Below are 22,691 nucleotides of genomic sequence, written 5' to 3' on the forward strand. Positions count from 1 at the left end.
CCCCTTTTTGAACGCTGTCTAGACTTGGACTCGAACCCTTTTTGTAATCTGACTTGACTTTGACTCTGCCCCAGTTTGGACTTTGCTTGACTTGTACTCTGACTTGGCCTCTTTTGGTCTGGACTTGGTCTTGGCTCTGACTCTTTGGAACTCTGCCTGGACTTGGACCTCCTGTTAGCACCTGAAGAAGGACAAAGAACTGGGGTGAATTTCTGTGGAGTCTTTATTAAGAAAAGTATCATCTGATCCAGAACAGTGCACAGAGACGGGCCGGTTCACAGAGTCCACATCGACTCCGGACCACAGACCTGGCCCGGGTCAAACAGAGTCCTTGTGTCAATGTGTGAACTCAGTCCTGCAGAGTCCATGGTTTCCTGTACAGCTGCTACGGGAGCAGAGAAGGGACAAAATGGACCAGACTATCAGCAGAATACAAACACCTTCACATCCAGAGACAAAGAGGGCAGGAGGGACTTTAATGATCCAATGTTGAAACCTGACGGTCCTCTGGACAAGAAACTCACCAAAACAACCCTCAGATCAGCTGTTTGCCAACAGAAGCTAATGCTAATGGATAAAATGAGACTTTAGACCTTCATGATGATGTAGCTAACAGCTAGCCTTAGCCTCAGAGATTAAAGCTGTAAAAAGTTGAAAAGCTGAAGGCTAACACATGCTAACTGTGTCAGCTTTAGGTAAAGGTAACACACCACTAACATTAGTTATCTTAGTGGATCCTGTTGCTATCCCGTAACTAATGTGGCTAACTGCTAACATCAGCTATTGCTAGCCATTTGACATTATACTGATGTAGCTAACTACGGTAAGAAGTGCCAGATGCTCAAGATATGAAAGAAAGTCAGTTTCCTCTTCTAATTGACATCAGCTAACGTTACTGAAATTTAACATTAGCACTGTGTTAACATTAGCAACAGTAACAATCCAGTTGGTCTGAAGCTGCTAACAACTGCTAAGATTAGCTCGTGTTCTGAACCTATGTTTAGGGATAAAGCTTCAAGCTGATGTAGCTAGCTCATGACACAATCTTAAAGTATGAACGAGCTACATTTACCTTAAAGCTAGCACAGCTAACATTAGCTATCTTAGTTAGCTTTCACATAAAGCTAACAGTTCATATTAAAGACAACGTTATAGTAATTTTACCTCCTGATAGCTAACATTAGTCTTATTAGTTAGCTTTGATACAAAGATAATGTTGGTTAAAATCAGTTTTACCTCCAAGTGACTGATTTCATCAGCTAACTTTCTGTATATGCTAACATCAACAATCTTGGCCGGTGCTAGCATTACATCAAAGTTGGCCGATACAAGTCATACTTCTAAGCAACGGCTAACATTTGCTAAAATTCTGGACTTGGCAATAAAGCTGAATGCTAACATGAGCCTAACATTAGCCATCTTAGTTGGCTATGAGGTAAAGTTAACAAAAGTTATTACTCAGGACTGCATTACAGCAATTTCACTTCCAACCGACTGCTAACATTAGCCAGGATTCTGTTACTAAAGACAGATAAAGATGACAGCTAACAATAACTATCTTAGTTAGCTTTGGCATAATGATAAAATCAGCTTATTTTAGTTTTTCCTCCAAGTGACTGCTAACATTAGAGAGGATTGTGGACCAGTAGCTCTTTTAGCTGATGCTAGCTTAACATCAAAGACAAATAACACCAGTTCTACCAACTGTCTGCTAACATTAGCTAGCATTCTGTACTTGGAGACTGCTAGCATTATTTTGAACAACCTAATTCAGTGCTAAGATCAGCTAACATTTTGGATACAGCTGTTGTGGAGCGACAGCTAATGTAGCTAACTGCTAACACAAGCCAATGTTTGTTCTCTCGATCATTTTGGAGTGTTTTTGTCCAGAGACCAGCGAAGTTTCTTTTATTTTGACATTCTGACTGAAGAGTTTTGACCTCAGTCCTTCAGTAAGGCAGAGCTGAACCTGAGGAGGAAGCAGCTGTTGTTCAGGAGCAAAATGTTAAAAAGAAAAAAACTGAATAAATCCTATGGAGAGTTTAAAAAAAAAAAAAGACAAAAAAAGAAAAATCAGAGCGGCATCCGGTTTCCTTCCACGCTGATTTTAACGGCGTGACCCGTCTTTGTGAGGCGGCGGATGTCAGCAAATCTACGCATCTGTTTATCCACTCGAGATAAACCTTTTTTCACCGGACCCTGGAGGGAAAAAAAAAACACAGAAAAACAACATTTATTTAAAATATGAAGACAGAAAGATGCTCAGCGGACCATCTTTATCTCCTAAAAGGATAACGAAACGCTAAACTGCTGCTGAAGACGTTCCACAACAGTTAGGATTTGACACTTTCCAACACTTTTAGCGTTATTTTTAGCATTTCGTCACTCTGTAGCACACTTCACTTGTCATGCTGGGACAGTTAGCATCCGGAGAATTCACAAACACCTCATTCAGAGCCACCAGGCGTGAGAAACAGAGAAATGTTTCTGGTTTTAAGAAATAAAATCAATTAGAGACAGAGCCGAAGATCCTTTTTCTCAACACTAAGTCCATAAACTCGTGTTTATACGTACGACTTTAAAATCCAAATCCAGACAAGACTGGAACCTACGGACACCTGCTAGCACATTATATTATCTCATATGTTTTAATTTACCGTCTTCTGATGTGATTTTAAAGATGTGTACATTAACTGACAAGTCACCCGTTCATCTTCTCTGTAGTTAAAACCACTTTTGAGACTTTAGCAGTGGTTTGAAAGGTATTTTACAGTCAATATACTATTTTACATCCACATATTTGCAGTTTTAAAGGTTTATTACACCCAAATTACCACTTTATGCCAAAATATTTAGCGTTTGCAAGGTTTGTTCCACTAAAAATACCACTTTCCCTAAAATATTTGTAGTTTTAAATGGTTATTCCACCCAAAATACTACTTCCTGTCTGAGTATTTGCCATTTTCAACATTTATTCTGCCCAAAATACTACTGTATGCCCAAATATTTATACGGTAGTTTTAAAGGTTTATCACACCTAAAATACCACTTTATGATGAAATATTTAAATATTAGAACCAAATTAACTGCAGTTGAGGTTTTTGTTTCGCATTTCGAGGATTAAAAAGCCTCCAGAAATCATTCGTTAGTTTTTTCCTGATCCTCCGTCATGAAGTTTCTGCAGTTTTTTTTTCCATATCAGTGACTTTACTTCAACAGAAACTCAAACTGCAGCGTTTTAAAATCAGTCGAACCACAACAACAACAACAACCGAAGCGTCATGAGGGAGGATTTACTGCAGGATGTGTACTTTAAGCTGGTTGTTTTCTAGTATTTTGTGGTATTTTTTAGTATTAGAATATCAAAGATGTTCTCTGCAGACAGACGCGCCACTCTGAGCTGCTTCACTCCATGCAGTCGGACTTACTGCCCCCTACAGGCGAGCAGCGGCAGCTACAGCGGCATCCTGTTCCCTTCGATGCTGATCTTCACAGCTCCCTGCGGTCGTCGCATTTTCTTCTGCTCGGCGAAGCGACGTTTGTGCTTCTCCAGCAGGCTGATGGCCTTTTTATAGCCACTCTACAGGGGACCAATCACAGCTCAGCTCCTGGACTCACCTGATGGCAGGTAACTGACTGATGGCTGGGACCAGAGCTTTACGGGAAACCACAACCCCAGCGTGATTTTGTTCTTGTTTTTACAGGAATAAAAAGGTTTCTAATGCCTCACCGTTCTTATAATCTCCTGAAATAAACCGTAACAACAAACATTTTAATAATTTTAACAAGTTTGATTCAATATTGTATATAAAAATGAGATACTTTAATGTTTTCTGAGATATTATCTCAGTTTTTAAAGTTATTTTTTATTTCTCAACTTTATAAGCCTTCTGGTTTTACATTTACATTTTCCTGCTTCAATATTACATCTAAAATATGATAATTTACTTTTTTTAAAGAAATGTTCTCATTTATTTCTGATTTTATTGTTCTATTATTTTTCAGTTTTCTTTTTTAACAAGATTGCTTTACAAAATCAACACGAAAGGACTAAAAAAATGCCAAATAAAGCTGTAAAATCACAACAAAAAGCTAAAATCATCATAAAAAGATGTGAAATCACGACAAAACACGTTAAATAATCATAAAAATATGGAAAATTACCACAAAAAGATGCAAAACCAAGACAAAAATAACACAAAAATGCCAGATAAAGACGTGAAGTTTGATTATCTAATAAGCAGAGAGACATTTACTCAGATTTTTTTGTTAGTTATTTTTTTAATCACTTCTCTACTTTATAAGCCATTTTACATTTTCCTGCTTCAATATTACGTCTAAAATATGCCGATTCAACATTGTTTTTAAAGAAATGTACTCATTTATTTGTTTTTATTGTTTTATTATTTCAGCTTAACATAACTTTTTGAACAAGACTGCTTTAAAATTACGCATCTCACATTTTCTTTATATATTTTTAAAAACATTTTCAGACTCAAATAAATTTTTGTATTAATTTCTGTTCCAGTGCATTCAGATCCGACTTGATTCTAAGTTTTTTTTGGGCATTAAAATATTAATTAGTAATCAAACTGAATAAACAAAGTAAGAATTATTATATTAATTCATTGATTATTTAAAAATATATTTTTTTTTTATTTTATTCAACTATAGAACCATCTGTATATGATTTAACAAACGAATTTCACGTGAGACGACAAGAAAGTATTTTTTTAGGATTATTTTACCTAAAATATTCATTAAAATCAGACAATCTGCGGAGGTGAAGCTCCTGTAGTTCGTTTTAAAGCTTCAGAGTCACTGCTTTAAACTTCCTGAAGGTTTAAATCGAGATTTTCAGACTCAGATCTGGTCTCTGGACTCACCCGGCTGGAATCGCCCTCCACGTTCCACTTGGGTCGGACCACGTAGTCCTTGTTGGAGGGCATCGGGACCCGAGCTCGAGCACAGAAACCAGGATCTCCGGGTCGCAGAGCTCTGCAGGGACAAAGCAGGTTTATTATGATTAATATTAATATTATTATTACACAGAATGTGGACAGAAAGGAGCTGCAGGATGAACTTCGGGATGTTTTCATGGAGTTTAAACTTTACAAACAGCATCAGCTCAACATCTGGATCATCTGAAAACAGCAGCTAACTGGTCTGTGTTTCACTCCTCACTAGTTCTTGTTCTGATCATCAATAAATGTGTTTTCAGAAATCAGATGAAAACATGAAGCTGCTAAGATCCCAGTCTGTTCTCATTATTTCAGCATAAAGTGCAAAAAAATGAAAAAAAATTGCCAGAAAAGTAGGTAAAATCACAACTAAAACAAGTAAAATCACCACAAAAAGATGCAAAAATCAAGACAAAAAGGACTCAGAAATGCCAAATAAAGATGTAAAAATCACTACAAAAATCTGTGAAATCACCGCAAAAACATGAAATTAATAGCAATTTCTGGGCTCCAGATATTTGGCCCCAATTAATGATGACTATCCGAATATTCGGATCGTCCCACGAGAGGCGGGGTTTAAATGAAGGGGTGATCTGAATATTCAGATCTCAAAAATTAATATTCAGATATCGGTGTAACGACCGAACATTCGGATATTCAGGTCCAGCCCTAGAAATTACCACAAAAAAATCAAGACAAAAATGGCACAAAACAACACAAAAGAACTCAAAAATGCCAAATAAATATGTAAAATCACAACAAAAAGCAAAAATCGTCATAAAAAGATGTGAAATCCTCATAAAAATGTGTGAAAAAGCCATAACAACGTGTGAAATCAGGACAAACTATTCTTATTACTATTTTTCCTTCTGACCAACATAGTCCACAACTACATTCCTGGTAATTTTAGATGAAAAACCACAGCGCTAAATAAACAAATTCCCACAAAACAAAACTTTATCCACATAAAATGCATCTTTAAATCCTGAATTTGTTCTATGCAGTGAGTAAAAATGTTTTCCTCCTAAATAAAGACATTCTCAAGAAACATATCAACAGGTTCATGTTTGCAAAGCCTTCTGGTTGCTCTTAATATTTGTCATGTTTAACATTAGAAATTAATCTTAAGTGCTGTTGTCTTGTTTGTTTTGTTTATAAACGTGTTGATTTTACAGGCTTTTTTCCTGGTTTCTCTTTAGTTTCTGGTCATATTTTTATTTCTGTCCATCTTCTAACACGTCCAACATAAACAAAACTTGCTTTAATTCTAATTTGACTAAAGTTGGAGCCAAAAAAACTAAACAGTGACGTCATCTTTAACTCCTGTAGTTAAAAACAAACACTGAAATGTGAATTTGAACTCACTTTTCCTCTCCGGTCAGCTGTTTCTCCAGATCCCTGCGAGGCGTCTGACCTCCAGAGCTGCAGAAGAAGAAGAAGCAGAAACACAAACAGACTCTTGGGTTAACGAGAAGATCTTTAATCAGTCCAAAAGTTCATGCTGTTATCTGAACATCACTGCAGGTTAGTCTCCATCTACAGGTGTCTGCAGGTAAACCGGTTCCTCCGGAGCCTCACCTGAACATCTGCAGGTTTCTGAGGATCAACAAACGTTCAGATTCATTCACGTTAAAAAGCACAAAACCAACTCCAGGATTAGAAAAACGTTCCTTAATGTTGACGGCTGTTCAGTCCTTCACTCCGTTTACAGTCCTACACTTTAACCCCGTTCTGCAGCAGCGCCCCCTGCTGGCTGGTTACCAGGGAAACAAGTTTCTCATCAACCATATTTGTAGTTTTAAATGTTTATTCCACCCAAAATACTAATTTATGTCCAAATACCTGTACTTTTGAAGCCTTATTCTGCAAAAAATACGACTTCCTGTCCAAATATTTGTAGTTTTAAAGATTTATCACATCCAAAATGCTACCTTCTGTCCAAATATTTGTTGTTTTCAAAGTTTGTTCGACCCAAAATATTACTTTACGGCCAAATATTTTTAGTTCTGAAGGTCTATTCCGCACAAAATACTACTTCCTGTCCAAATATTTGTTGTTTTTCAGGTTTATTCCACCCAAAGATATCACTTTCCCTCAAATATTTGTAGTTTTAAGGTTTATCACAAACTAAAAATACTACTTACTGTCCAAATACTTACAGTTGTAAAGGTGTAGTAAACCCAAGATACTACTTCCTGTCCAAATATGTCGTTTTCAAAGTTTATTCCACCCAAAATATTATTTTATGCCCAAATATGTGTAGTTTTGAAGGCTTATTCTGCCCAAAAATACTACTTCCTGTCCAAATATTTGTAGTTTTAAACATTTCTTCTGTAAAAAATACCATTTCCTGTCCAAATAATTGTCGTTTTCCAGGTTTATTCCACCCAAACTACCATTTTCCCTTCATTTGCCCTCAAAATATTACTTTCCATTGACATACTTGTAGTTTTAAAGGTTTATCACACCTAAAATACTACTTCCTGTCCAAATATTTGTCATTTTGAAGGTTTCGTCCGCCCAAAATACTACTTCCTGTCCAAACATTTGTCATTTTCAATGTTTATTCCACCCAAAATACTACTGTATGCCCAAATATTTGTAGTTTTAAAAATTTATTCCACCACAAAAGAAGCTCTGCCCAAATATTTACGTTTTCAAAGACATGTCCACCCAAAGTACTTCTTTCTGTTCCACTGTGTACAGTTTAAGCTTTAGTTCATCCAAAATGCACTTTTTTTGTTCAAATATTTGTAGATTTAAGGGTTTATTCCAACCAAATATTTAATTGTAAAAATCTTTATTTGACCTAAAATATCATTTTTCATGCCAACATTTTGTATTTTGGGCAAAATAAACCTTAAAAACCATTTCCCATCCAAATACTTAGCTTTAAAGGTTTATCCCACCCGAAATACCTCCTTTTGTTCAAATATTTATGGCTTGTAAAGGTTTATTCCACACAAAATATCACTTTCTGTCCAAATACTTCCACCAAAAAGTCTGCTTTTGTATTTCTATCTATACTTCACCAGATGTAATGTCAGCTGAAACCACTAATTAAAGGTGCTGAGAGGTTTTACAGTAAAGTTAGACTCAAACAGCTGCTGCAGAAAGAGGTTAAAAGTTTGTTTTCCACTAAACTCCCGCTCAGTCGTAGTTGCAGTGCAAACATGCGGTTTATTGACTGGACCTGGTGGGTGGAGAGAAGACGTCGGGTTCCTCCGCCCTCTCCACCTTCTGAGGCTGACTGAGGGACGAGAGGCGAGACGATGAAGACGAAGGGAAGAAGAAGAACCGTCCCAGAACTCACACTTTAGTACTGAATGATATTAACACAGCTTTCTTTCCTAAAAACTGACTTTTACATGAATCATATTTTATTTTCAGTCTGAAATTAGCATCCTGGAAGGGACATTTAGCAAACAGCTTGAGAGATTTTAAGCTGAAAACCTTCACTAAATCTAAATCTGCTAATCTGTCTCTGTCTTAGAAGTGTCTCCTGATGCAACATTTGAGGTCAAAGGGAGATTTTATTGGTTTGTGTCACACTGAGACCAAATTCTGAGCAGCAGAAAACAAAGAGTTTGCACCTTAAATAGTTTTGTTATCTGCAGTGGTGGCAGTTTGTTGGGCAACAATCATGTTAACTTATGGCGTCAATGTGGAAAATTTAAACATGTGGTCTGGCTCTGTTTGGAACCGACGTTATTTACCAGTAATATCACAATAATACACATTTTTTCAATATCTATGACTTTAGCTGCTTAATTACCTTCTTCCTATGACTACAGCTGCACATTTAGCTTCTTTCTATGACTTTAGCTGCATAATTCGCTTATTTCTATGATTTTAGCTGCATAATTAGCTTCTTTCCATGACTTTAGCTGTGTCGTTAGCTTCTTTCCATGAAATATGCCTGTAAATGTGCTGTTTTGTTCGACTAACAGGCTAAAATCTAAAGATATGCAGCTTTTAACTGAATAAAACAACAGCAAGCAGTTTAATCTCATTACTTTCAGCTGACACACTTTCATAAATGTTCACGAATATGCAATATTTATACGTGCAACTTGAGTTTAGACAGTTTTTAATAAATTAAATAAGTTTTTCTTACAACAATAAGCTATATCACTACTCTAATAGGTTACACTTATATTACTTGTATATAGCAAAATTCTCATTCTGCTTTTAATTATATGTTAAAAACTGGTGTCTGATTTTGTGCTCAATAAAAAAAGTTCTATTTTATTCTTTTTGAGAAGCTGGAAATGGTGAAATTTTGTCAGTTTTTCTGTTTTCTAAAACTCATTAATACCATCAGTGTGTGTTTTGGGACAAACAAATAAATAACAAGATGACAGAAAAGGCTGAAGGAAAGAACAGAACATCTGATGACGAAGAGAGAAGATGAAAACAGAATCCACAAGACAATAAAAAGAATGAAACAGACTGATTATGTTGAGGGAAATACAGAGTGGAGGAGGGAGATGACACCTTAAAATTAATCACTTATTTACATTCTGTTATCTAAACCTGGATTTAATATTACTATAACCTCGGTTTAAGTGTTGGATTGGTAGATTCAGTCTGATTTTCTTACCTGAGTCGTCGTCTCTGAGGCATCTGCTGATCCAGATCTCTCTGCTGTCGCTCTTCTCTCGTCATTCCTTTGTAGTTGGACGTCAAACCGAAGATCGGCCGCGACCATTCATCTAAACACAAGACAGACGTCACGGCAGGAAATACACAAACTACATAATTTAACCTTCTGAACTCCAAGCAGCAGTTTCTGGATGTTTCAGTCAAATTTTTCTTCACTGTGGTTCATTTTTCACTGTAATCTAAAGACCTCTATAGACAGAGAACAGCCACAAAGGATAGAGAACTCAGAAATGTCTCCTATGTGCTATGAATGACAGAAAGTAAGTACATATATATTTTTTGATTCTTTCTGTGACTTTAGCTGTGTAATTAGCTTCTTTCTATGACCTCAGTTGCAGAATTAGCCTCTCTGTAGGACTTAAGCTGCATAGTTAGCCTCTTTCAGTGCCTTTCCCTATGTAGGTAGCATCTTTCTATGACTTTAGCTGTTAGCTAGCTTCCGTATAGGGCTTTAGCTGAGTAGTTGGCTTCTTGCTGTGACTTTTAGCCGTGTAGATAGCTTCTTTCTATGACTTTAGCTGTGTAGTTAGCTTCTTTCAATGATTTTAGCTGTGCAGATAGCTTCTTCCTATGACTACAATTCCATAAGTAGCTTCTTTCTATCACTTTAGCTGTGTAGTTAGCTTCTTTCTATGGCTTTAGCTGTGCAGTTAGCTTCTGTCAATGACTTTATCTGCATAGTTAGCTTCTTCCTACGACTTTAGCTGTACAATTAGCTTCTTTCTATGACTTAAGCTGCATGGTTAGCTTCTTTCTGTGACTATAACTTACTTATGAGTTTGAGAGCGAGGTCTTTGTTGGATCGAGACTCTTTGGGATGTTTGTACAGAAACATGACGGCCCGTCCGATGCCGCTGTGTTTCAAGGTTTCCTGACTGACGCTGGGCAGCTGCAGGAGGAAACGCAGTGTTAAAGACTGAACTCTTCAAACAGCGCCGAGGTTCACGTTTATCTGGACTCACCTCCTGCAGGATTCTGAGCATTTCTTCCCTGATCCTTAAAGCCGGCAGAGATTTGTCTGGAAGAGGACTGATCCACTCTTTGATGGCTGACATCACTCCGCTGTCGATAAAGGTTTCTTTCAAGTCCTGCCTGAGGGACGGACGTAACAACATAGCTGCTTAGTTAGCATCTTTCTCCGACGTTAGCTGCAAAGTTTACTTCTTTCTGTAAATTTAGCTGCATAGTTAGCTTTTTCCTATTACTTTAGCCCAGTAGTTAGCTGTTTCTATGTCTTTAGCAGCATAGTTAGCGTTGTTCTATAACTATAGCGGTGTCTTGAATTTCCCTCGGGATTAATAAAGTGTCTATCTATCTATCTATCTATCTATCTATCTATCTATCTATCTATCTATCTATCTATCTATTTTCCTTCTTTCGGTAACTTCGGCAGCGTAAGTAGCTTTCTTCTATGAATTTAGTTTTGTAGCTAGATTCTTTCTGTAATTTTAGCTGCATAGTTAGCATCTTTCTACGATTTTAGCTTAGTGGTTAGCTTCTTTCTGTACCTTTAGCTGAACAGTTAGCTCTTTTAGGACTTTAGTTGTGTAGTTAGCTTCTTTGTATGACTTTAGCTGTGCAGTTAGCTTTTTTCCATACCTTTAGCTGCATAGTTAGCTTCTTTGTATGGCTTTAGGTGCGTAGTTAGCGTCTTCCTGTAACTTTGGCTGCTTTGCTAGCGCTTCTATGACTACACCTGTATAGCTAGCTTCTTTCAATGCCTTCAGCTGGGTACTTAGCATTTTTCTATGACTTTGGCTGCATAGTTAGCTTCTTTCTATGATTGCATCTGCATAATTAGCTTTTTATGTGACTTTAGCTGCATAATTAGCTTCTTTCTATGACTTTAGCTTTGTAATTAGCTTCTTTCTGTGACTTTAGCTGTGTAGTTGGCATCCTTCTATGATTTAAATGTGTAATTAGCTGCTTTCCATGACTTAACTGTGTAGTTAGCTTCATTATATGACTTTAGCTGAAAAATTAGTTATTTTCTATGACTTTAGCTGTGTAGTTAGCTTCTTTGCACAGCGTTAGCTGCATAGTTAGCTTCTTCCTGTAACTTCAGCTGCTTAGCTAGCTCTTCTATGACTACAGCTGTGTAGTTAGCTTCTTCAAATGACTTTTAGTCATGTAGTTAGCTTCTTTCTGTACCTTTACCGGCATAGTTAGCCTCTTTGTATGGCTTTAGCTTCATAGTTAGCATCTTCTATGAATACGGCTGTGTAGTTAGCTTCTTTCTATAACTTTAGCTGCTTAGCTAGCTCTTCTATGATTACAGCTGCATAGTTAGCTTCTTTCTATGACTACAGCTGTGTAATTAGCTTCTTTGAATAACTTTAGCTGCATGGATAACTTCTTTTTGTGACTATAACTGCGTACTTTGCTGTCCGTTTCAGTTTTGGACAGACTTTAATAGTTCAGATTCCATATTTTCTGTTAGAGTCCCTGTAGCCAAGAAAAACCGAAACGTTCCATAAATTATACCACAAAAATAAAACTCTTATTGATAAAGCAAATAGGGACTACTGGCACTGTTCAGCTAAAACATTTCCTCCTGTAACTCACCTAACAAAAGTAGTCAATATAAAAGTATGTGAGAAGCAGAAAAATGCTGATCTTACTTCTTCAGGTGCATGACGACTTGTGGCAGCAGAGTGAGTTTCTTCAGTGCCGGTTTTTTCTGGCTGTTCAGAGTTCGATCCTCCTGTTGAACAGACAGTCGGTGAGGATGATGCCGCATAGGATTATTACCGAGGCTTTTATTGTGACAGTCGGACCTGCGCCGCCTCGGTCATCTTGACGATCATGGCGCTGACCACGTCGTCGGCGTCGCTGATGAACGTCCCTCCGTCATTGTGCCGCCTCTTCCTGCTGTTCATGGCTTTCCTCTTGGCGAGCATGATGTCAAAGTCGGACATGAAGCTGGTGCTAAAAAACACAAAAATAAGCAGTTTTTATACCAGGATGTAAACGCGTAAAACAAACAGAAATCGACATTATCGATGGGTAATCATACTCTTGGCCGCTGCGATCGACGCCTTCGTCAGAGTCGGAGTCTTCCTCCACCTGCTGCTGCTTCTCCGTCGCCTCCTTCTTGTCTCCTTCTAGATCCTCCTGGTTGAATCCCTGCAAGGTGACACAAAAAAATGGCTTTAATTAAACTGCTTTTGGTTTATGTGCAGCTAAAGCAGTGAGTAAGTGGAATTCCAGAAGCCGCAGCTAATGCTAATGCTAGTTTTAGCTACTGGCATTAGCTTCAGACATTATGTTTGATGCATTTCTGATGAATCTGAACTATTTATATGAGGTTTTTAGCATATTTTTACTGAAATCCTTGCAATTATCGCATTTTTGAGTAAATGCAGCAGTAAGACATTATTTTAGAGACAATCATGAATTGAACAATTTCTCAGTTTGTTTTTTTGCCTTTTATTTATTGTTTTTCCTGATTTTATTTATTATCTCACACCATTTTATTTATTATCTCACACAACTGTTTTATGATTACTTTTAACTGCGTTCCTGCAAAAATAAACAAACTACACACGGAAGTGTTTTTTTTACCGTGAACTCTTCCTCCTCCTCGTCTCCCGACTCTCCGAAGATGTCGGCAATCATTTTCCTGCAACAAAAACAGAAGCAGCTCAGATTTAAAAGGCAGTTTCATGGCAACAGAGATGTTTTCTTGACTGAATAAATAAAAAAGCAGATGCATAAGGACTACAGCCAAAATGTTCCTACTTTCTGGTGGTAAAATCTGTTAAGTTCTAATAGATGTTAATTCCCATTAAGTGTCTTTAAAGTCGCTAAAGTTGGACAAATGGTCTTTAAATAGTCCTGTAAAAGCAAAAATTAAAGTTCTCTGTTTATTTTACAGAATAAACAGGAATCAATGTGTCCAATATTTGTCTATAGGTATTACTAACACTGGAAAAATCCTTGTTTTATTATTAGATATTTAACTACTTAGATTTAAGGTGTTTCATCTCTGCTCTGTGTAAACACTGCCTGCAGTTCAACCTAAAACTTGTAACAGTTTCTCTGCATTGAGGAGCTCAGAATTTTTTTTTTAGGGAATTGGAGCATTTTTTGTAAGTTAAACATGTAGAATAAAGTGAAATTTGCTTAAATATGAGGATTTTAAACTGAGATTTGGTTAATTTTGTAGATTAAACGGTGTAGTTAGCTTCTTTCTATAACTTTAGCATCATAATTAGCATCTTTCTATGACTTTAGCAACATAATTAGCTTCTTTCTGTGACTTTAGCTGTTTAATTAGCTTCTTTCTATGACTTGAGCTGCATAGTTAGCTTCTTTTAGTGCCTTTACCTGTGTAATTAGCTTCTTTCTATGACTTTAGCTGCACAATTAGCTTCCTTCTATGAGTTTAGCTGCATAATTAGCTTCCTTCTATGACTTTAGCTGCATAATTAGCTTTTTAATGTAACTTTAGCTGCATAATTAGCATCTGTCTATGACTTTAGCTGCATAATTGGCATTCTTCTATGACTTTAGCTGCATAATTAGCTTTTTTATGTAACTTTAGCTGCATAATTAGCATCTTTCTATGACTTTAGCTGTGTAGTTAGCATCTTTCTATGACTTAAACTGCACATATTTAACTACATAGATTTTCCTTGTTTTACTAGGATTCAACCCCTTTTGTGTAGTTTTAAGGTTTTCAGGGTTAAACCAGGACAGAACCACTCACTCCTCCTCGTCTCCTGATTCGCTGTCGCTGCCGAACAGCGCCTTCTCGTCCTTGTTTCCCGCCGCAGCCTTCGACCTCTCGTCGTCTTCGCTCTCGCTGTCCGAGCCGAGCTCCTTCAGTTTGGCCGCCAGACTTTTATCTGGACCGACCAAACCGTCGTCGCTGTCCGAGTTCTCGTCGTCCGAAACCGCCCGACTCCTTTTAACCGCTGCACAGGAAACAACGAGACCGACGATGGCGTTAATCTACGTGTAAAAAACTGATGCTCAATAGTATTTAAATATGTCTAAATACATTATTCAAAGTGTTGAAATTAATAAAATCTTATAGGTTTTTCCAAATTTGGACAATCAGCTCCATATTTCTGTTGTTGACCTCCGTAATTACTAATAAACACTGAAGGATGATGGGAAATTTTGCCCAAAAAACATGAAGTTTTGATAACTTTCTCAGAAACGTGTAAAACTTCTCTTGGAATTCATTATATTGACGTGTTTTAGATTAGATTTTTAGTCGGTTTAAATATGTGAATGTGGCCGAAAACCTGAATACGATGCTAAAACTGACTTAACTTCACTAAAAAGAACATTATAACCTAAAACAGGACTCATGTTACACAATATTCGGTCAGTTTTCAGTAAAATCATCCATCGAACCGCTTTAACCTGCAGGTTTCCTTCCTGTTACCTGGTTTGTCTTCTTTCTCCTCGTCTTCGTCTTCGCTGTCCGACAAGATCGCCTTCTTCCTCTTCACTGCAAACACAAAACACACATTAAGAGATAAAAAAAACCACCTTTTTGAAGTGGCACAGAATGTAATTTAGTAGGTTTCTCAGTGTCGTGCACATCGAACAACTACAGAAATGAATGTTGTTTTAACCCTTGTGTCGTCCAGCGGGTCAAAACTGACCCGTTTTAAAGTTTGAAAAAAATTATATTTTCACAGTGAAACTTCTGATGTCCACATTTTCAACATTTTTGGGAAATCTTTAAACATTTTTTGGTGGAAAAAAAGAAATGCTGGATACACATGCTGGATTTTGGTTGATTTTTTTCTGAATCTTCTTAAAGAAAGTATTAGAAGTTTTACTGATATGTAATCACTTTAGATATTTTTAGGATTTTTTTTGGAAGATTTTTACTCATTTTTTGAAAATATTTACAAGAATTTTCTTGCCAAATTTGGGGGATTTTTTAAAAATAAAACTTTTAAGGAAAACTTTTAAGGAATTATTGAAATTTTCTTTCTGAAAGTTTTGCAAATTTTCAGAAATTTGGAGTGTTTTTTTGCTGAATTTTTGGATTTCTTACAGACAAGGAAACAATATTTTTTGGTGCCCGTAAATGAAGACAACAGGAGGGTTAATATTTAATCAATTAATACCAGACTGGGAACCAAAATGCAACCTTTAGTCATCGTAAAAACACCTTTTGTTTATAGTCAAGTCTGTGGACTAATAATTTATTGTCGTGTTCAAAGTTTTTCAGCCTTACGTGATGGTAAATTTAATATTCTTTATGTTCCTGTTATTTTTAAAAGGCAAAACAATCCTAAAAAAATGGAAAATGAACACAACTATTCATAGTTTACAGATATAAAACATCACATCATCACCTACAGACTGCAGACCTTTGTAAACTAAATTTAAGACCTCTAAAGCCTTTTAACTGAATTATTAAGATGAAACACATTTATCTTCATTGTACCATAATTTTGGTTTGCTGTGGACCTGATTTGGACCCAGTTTGATTGTTCAGAATCACATCAGTAATCTGATAGGAGAGAAAACTAATTCTGGTTCTGATTATAAAGATCTAATCACAGTTCAGCTGAAAACTGTTAAGAGAATCACTGGAATTGTTGGGTTTTTCTCTGCAGTATAAAGTACTACGTGAATTACCCTAAGATTACTTATGTTGTAAACTAACACTTGACAAAATAAAGGTAAATATCAGTGGTCCAGAAACAGCTATTTTCCACCCAGTGACTCTGAATGCTGCTGACTTATTTCTACCTTCTAGCTGCACATCAGAGCTCTGAAACTTGAAACTCCACTGTTTTTAAACGTTGACATTTAGGTCCGACAGCATCCCATAATGAGGGGAGATGAGTAAGTAACTTTAGTTTTTGGTTAAATTAAAGTGAATTTAATTATACTGGATGATTACTGATGAATGTTCTAATCTGTGTTCTGTTGGCAGCAAATCAGAACCAAACAGAAAAACACATCTAAGGATTTTCTCCATCACCACCTGAATACATGTCAGTTTCCATGGCAACACAATGCATACAGAGGGTGACACTGCAGCTACACGCCGTCATTCAGTGGGATTAGTAACGTACAGATGTACAGATTTGTGGACAAAACTTCAGCTGAGAATCTGAATCACTCAGGAAGACTGTATCAGTTACCATGGAGATCTAGCGCCGTAGCATCTGTTACCATGGAGATCTAGCTCCACAGAATCAGTTACCATGGAGATCTAGCGCCACAGAATCAGTTACCATGGAGATCTAGCTCCACAGAATCAGTTACCATGGAGATCTAGCTGTGCAGCATCAGTTACCATGGAGATCTAGCTGTGCAGCATCAGTTACCATGGAGATCTAGCGCCACAACATCAAGTTACCATGGAGATCTAGCTGTGCAGCATCAGTTACCATGGAGATCTAGCTGTATAGCATCAGTTACCATGGAGATCTAGCGCCACAACATCAGTTACCATGGAGATCTAGCTGTGCAGCATCAGTTACCATGGAGATCTAGCTGTATAGCATCAGTTACCATGGAGATCTAGCGCCACAACATCAGTTACCATGGAGATCTAGCTGTGCAGCATCAGTTACCATGGAGATCTAGCTGTGCAGCATCAGTTACCATGGAGATCTAGCTGTGCAGCATCAGTTACCAGGAGCTCTAGCTGTGCAGCATCAGTTACCATGGAGCTCTAAGTTCATCGTCTCTCACTGGCCTTTGTCTCACTTCCTACCTGGTTTCTCGTCCTCGTCATCGCTGTCGTCTCGTTGCCGTCGCTCCTCGTCTTCCTGTCGCTGCTCTCCATCACTTCCTGCAGCAGCCTTCCTCCGTCCTCCCTCCTCCTCCTCCTCGCTGTCGGACTGCATCACTGCCTTCCACTTCCCTCCACGTCCTTCCTGTTTGTTGTCATCGTCAGAGTCCATTGCCACCACCTTGGGTCTGGCTGGCGTCTCTGTGTCAGAGTCACTGTCGGCGTTGGACCGGTGGTCTGGAGACGCCGCGGGTTTGGCGTCCTCGTTGTCCGAGTCGCTGTCGGCAGCCGCCTTGTGCCCGTCCTCGCCGTCCTCCATGTCCGAGCTGCTCCCTCTGCCTTTGGCAGGAGACGACGCCTCCTCGTTGTCGGACGCTCCGTGTTTGATCGGCGACGACTCCTCGTTGTCCGAGCCGCTTGTCCTGCGTTTCTCCGGAGAATCTTCCTCCTCGTCGTCGGACGCGCTCATCCTGCGTTTGACTGGAGAGTCGTCATCGCTGTCGGCCGGCCGCGGGGCTTCCGCCTCCGAGTCGCTCCCGTCGTCACAGTGACCCCTGGCAGCCTCGTCCTCGGAGTCGCTATTCGGACCCCGACGGTCCTCGTTGTCGGAGCCGCTGGCCGCTCCGCCGGTCTCCATCCGCTGGGCGGCGTCCTCGTCGTTACTGCCTTCGTCCTGCCGACACAAAAACACCAATCAATCAACCAACCAACCAATCAATCACCAGAAAACTAATCTGCAGCTGTTTAACCCTTGTGTCGTCCTGCAGGTCAAAACTGACCCGTTTTAAAATTTGAAAATGTGGAAAAAAAATATATTTTCCCAATGAAACTCCTGATGTCCACATTTTCAACATTTTTGGGAAATCTTTGAACTTTTTTTGGTGAAAAAAAAGAAATGTTAAAAATGTTTAAGAACATTCACATAAAAATCAACCAAAATCTTTTTTTTTTGTTTTGATTTTTTTGTGAATGTTCTTAACCCTTTGATGCATAACCTGGGTAAAAAGTGACCCACATCCAATGGAAAATGGGTATCTCCTGATGTGGTCTACGCATCAAAGGGTTACAGAAAATAAGTTTTACTGGTATATATTGAATCACTTTAGATATTTTTAGGATTTTTTTGGAAGATTTTTACTCATTTTTTGAAAATATTTACAAGAATTTTCTTGCCAAATTTGGGGGATTTTTTGAAATAAAACTTTTAAGGGAAACTTTTAAGGAATTATTGGGATTTTGTTCCTGAAGGTTTTTCCAAAATTCAGAAATTTGGGGAATTTTTTTGCCGGTCGGTCTTTTAAATCACTTCTGAAAACACACTTTTATGTGAAGTGTACTTTTATCTTTAACTAGTTTTAGTCTTTTATTCTATATTATGTCTCATTTCATTTTATACTTTCTCTCTTGTTTTATTATGTGACGATCAGCGTTGGCTTGTCCGTCTGTCTGTCCGTCTGTCTGTTAGCAACATTACTCAAAAACGGACAAACGGATTTGGATGAAATTTTCAGGGAAGGCCAGAAATGACACAAGGACCAACTGATTACATTTTGGCAGTGATGCAGCTTATAGTCTGGATCCACGGGTTTGTTTGATTTCTGTATCACTGTGAGATAGCGGCACGGCGTCACTGTAACCATGACAACAAGTGAACACTACGTCACATGATTGTGATCCGACTACAAATCCACCACTCAGGACTTATCCATTGGAAATGATTCAAGGAACAACTGATTAAATTGTGGGGGTGTTTCTGAGTCCCATCAATTCCCGCCACCTGCTACATATTTAGGTCACGTGATTCGTTATCTGTACATAACGTACACATGTAGAACACACGCCTGTGCTCAGCGCAGCGTCATTTTGTTTGTGGGTACATCTATATTAAATGACCACATTCTATGTTGCCGTGATTTCTGATCATCAATAACTAAAAAACAAATGCTGCTTTTCTATTTTCAAAAAAGGCAGCTTTTCTGACAATGCCATATGGGGGAATGAGCAGCCTTGGAGGAGGACTGCGCATCTAGAAAAGTATATACAGTTGTGCTCATAAGTTTACATATCCTGGCAAAATTTGTGAAATATTGTTAGTTTTTTAAGAACATATGTTTGATTGTGGAAAACGTTTTCTTTCATTTCGGGTTAGTGGTCAGACAGTTCTTTATCGTCACAAGATTGTATTTATGTTTTCATTAAAGGACATTTTACTAATTCTTCCAGGGGATGTAAACTTCTGCTGTATTTACACAGTTGTGCAAAAACAACAACAGCTTTATTGATTTTCTGATGTTTTCCCGAACAGCTTGAAAGTAATCAAGAGTTCAATCGATGAGGAAAACAAACGTTAGAAGCAGCTCAGCCTGAAAGGCCAGTTTTAGAGTTAAATGATGAGGATTCAGGATTCTAATGTCCTGGACAGATTTATTCATTTTATTTTGGGACACTCGGTGCCGTAGTGTAAAGAAAAGTCTGGGATTCTTGTGCATCTTAAAGGACGTTACACACCTTCCTCTTTAATCCAGAGTGTAAACAAACAGGAATAAGCGGATCATAAAGCAGTTTTACCTCAGATTGACGCCCGTCGCTCCTCATCTCTTCGCCATCAGACGCCGGATGTTCGTCCTGAACCGGAGTTCCGCCTCCGTCATCTGCAGAAAACACATCAGGAACATCCTTTAGCACGTTACAGCCTTTATATTTAGAGGGTCTGCAGCTGATTTCTGACACAATCACCATGTCATAGAAGTTTCTGGTGGAAAAACTGCAACTCGTGAACTGGCAGCCTGTATGGAGGCGTACCGTTTATGTCATCTTGTGGTCATTTGGTGGAACATTTTGGTAATTTTGCACCTTTTTGGAACCATTTAGTGCAATATTTTGGTCATTTTCCATCATTTTGTGGTCATTTGCATCCTTTTCTGGTTATTTTACATCAATTTGGGGATGTTTTGTGGAGGATTTTGGGGATTTTGCACCTTTTTGTAATCATTTAGTGTGACATTTTGGCTATTTTCTATTTTCTGGTGTTTTGCATCATATTTTTTTGTTTTATGTCTTTATGTGGTTGTTTTGTGCAACATTTTGTTCGTTCTATACGTTTTTGTGGTCATTTTGGTCGTTTCATACCATTTTACGGCCGTCTGCGTCCCTTTCTGGTTATTTTACATCAATTTGGGGTTGTTTTGTGTCGCATTTTGGTCATTTTGCACCTTCTTGTATTCATTCAGTCTTTTTGAGGTGTTTTGCTTGTTTTATGTCTCTGTGATTATTTTGTGGAATATGTTGCTTGTTTTGTGTCTCTATGTGGTCGTTGTGCATCACATTTTGGCCATTTTATATCACTTTGTTGTCACATCCCTTTTTGATTGCTCAATTTGGGGTTGTTTTGTGGACAACTTTGGCAATTTTGCACCTTTTTGTAGTCATTCAGTTTAGGTTGTATCTCTAAAATATGACTCGAGAATGAAATCAAGTCATTTGGAGACATTAATAACATTTTTGTCACAATGCAGTCACTTTTTGCCAAGTAGAAAATTGCATTTGAAGAGTTGAACTGGTCCTTTAAAGCTATTTCAACTGGTTTAAAACGACTAAACTGGAACACAGAGGAGGTAAAGTTAGCTGACACATTAGGATATAACTGCTTACAGATCCCGGTGGGTCATTTGAAGCAAATTCCATTTATTATCATACTATTTGTTATGTTATAATCACTATTAGGCCAATAAACATGGAACTAGAGTGAGGCTTCAACTTAGCAGGACGCTAACCGACAGGAAGAGACTCTCAGACGGGTTCAGATCGGAGTAGAGCCCCTGATTGGTCCGTTGTTTTAACATACAAACATTTTCCTCTAATATGGCCGTTTAATGTAACTGAAGCGGCGTCTGCTCACCTTTACTGGAGCTAAAACGGGACACATTTCCTGGAAGCTGCTTCTGACCCACAAGCCGCTCCGGTGTTAGAAGCACCGAGCAGCTAGCAGCTAACTCACCGTCCGGGTGTGGAGTTTAGCGACGGAAGCTTCACTAAACACCCGCTAACGTTGACAAAGTTACCGGTTAGATGGTAAATAATAGTTAACTGTTGGGTGCTAGTTGTTGTTAGCCGGTTAGCTCGGGAGTTAAATAGGAAACAAAGCGGATTCTTACCGGAGCGGCGCCCGGACATGAACTCGTCGTCTTCTCCGTCCATTTCTCAGACGAAGAAAGGTTCGGGTTCGGTCCTGAAGGCGGGTTCGACTCTCTTTTTACTCAACTTTGATATGAAAGCAGGAAAATGGAAACGAAAATAAGCAACGAAGCGCCGTGGAAGCTAACACCGACAGCTAGCTGCTGTTAGCATCCGAGACCCAAAATGGTGTAGCTCCCGCGATATACGCATGCGCCGAGAATCGGGCGCTGCGCAATGACGTCATTCAAACGTTATTATGAACGTGTTTTCGTTTTCACTTCAAAAGTGATTTAGAAATACATTAAAAATACATAAAACACTAATGAAATTAAAAAAAAAAAATCTAAATAAAATTTCTAAATAAACACTTAGAGATTAGTCTGTGAATTAACTGAGAAAAAACGTCTTCTGACTTATTTGTAATGGAGTAAATGTTTTTATAATTTATCTCAGAATTTTAATTCAACGTTTAAAACTTTTTTTACATAGTAATTAATTGTGACCTAATTGAATGAATTAGTTGAAATTAATTATTCAGAATTTTGATCTTTAACCTCAAAGTTTAAGTGTACTTTTCATTTTTTTACCTTATATTGTGTTTTTTTTTTTTTTTTGCTAGAAAATTGATCATTTATTATTCATCACAGAAGATTATGAATTTTTATTGCATTTTTAAAAATATTTAACCATTTAGATGTAGTAAGTATGTTTTAACTCATTAATTCAACAAAATTTGACTTTTTATATCAGAATTTCGACACAGTTCTTGATATAGAAGGAGAAAATAAAAAAGCATCTTTAATTTAGTAAATTTGACATTTTATTTATAGGGTTGCGTTTTCAATACTAAAATAATTACTTCATATTTAATAATTTTGACATAACTCATAGCTTCTTGTAGTAAATAAAATAATAGACTTTTAATATCACATATTTGATGTAAAATACATTTTTGAATGTAAAATGTTTAGTTTTTAACTGAAGAAAATAATTTAGTAAATTAAAAGTGTGGCATTTTCTGTCATAATTTCAACTTACACCTTTTTATGTTGAACATAATATATTAAAAAGATTAATCTCTGAATTTTTACATTTTTTTAGAGCACTGTATTTTAATTTCATAATTTTCTTGTTTTTGTTTAATGTTCTGTTTATTCATCTTTATTAAA

At 37.6% G+C, this 22,691-nt stretch overlaps 1 protein-coding gene across 4 annotated transcripts; it reads right to left on the reverse strand.

The window, feature by feature from the left end:
* Positions 1-205: 205 nt before the first annotated feature.
* LOC111587265 (interacts with SUPT6H, CTD assembly factor 1) lies at positions 206-21,717 on the reverse strand. 4 transcript variants are annotated; one of them, XM_023297175.3, is made up of 17 exons: positions 21,501-21,717; positions 19,915-19,997; positions 17,329-18,019; positions 15,025-15,090; positions 14,338-14,545; positions 13,191-13,248; positions 12,643-12,752; positions 12,404-12,554; positions 12,248-12,330; positions 10,589-10,718; positions 10,398-10,515; positions 9,565-9,676; positions 8,155-8,211; positions 6,327-6,383; positions 4,887-4,998; positions 3,429-3,580; positions 206-2,199 (listed from the first exon to the last, which is right to left on the reverse strand). In XM_023297175.3, the coding sequence occupies exons 1-16, from the start codon at positions 21,541-21,543 to the stop codon at positions 3,455-3,457; spliced, it is 2,205 nt and encodes a 734-aa protein (XP_023152943.1). In that variant the 5' UTR covers positions 21,544-21,717; the 3' UTR covers positions 206-2,199; positions 3,429-3,454. The 4 variants fall into 4 exon arrangements, with proteins under 4 accessions (XP_023152943.1, XP_054868260.1, XP_023152942.1 ...); XM_055012285.1 differs by lacking the exon at positions 8,155-8,211; XM_023297174.3 differs by lacking the exon at positions 3,429-3,580.
* Between the last annotated feature and the right edge of the window lie 974 nt (positions 21,718-22,691).

This window comes from Amphiprion ocellaris, chromosome 7 (assembly GCF_022539595.1).
Source record: "Amphiprion ocellaris isolate individual 3 ecotype Okinawa chromosome 7, ASM2253959v1, whole genome shotgun sequence".
NCBI lineage: Eukaryota > Metazoa > Chordata > Actinopteri > Pomacentridae > Amphiprion > Amphiprion ocellaris.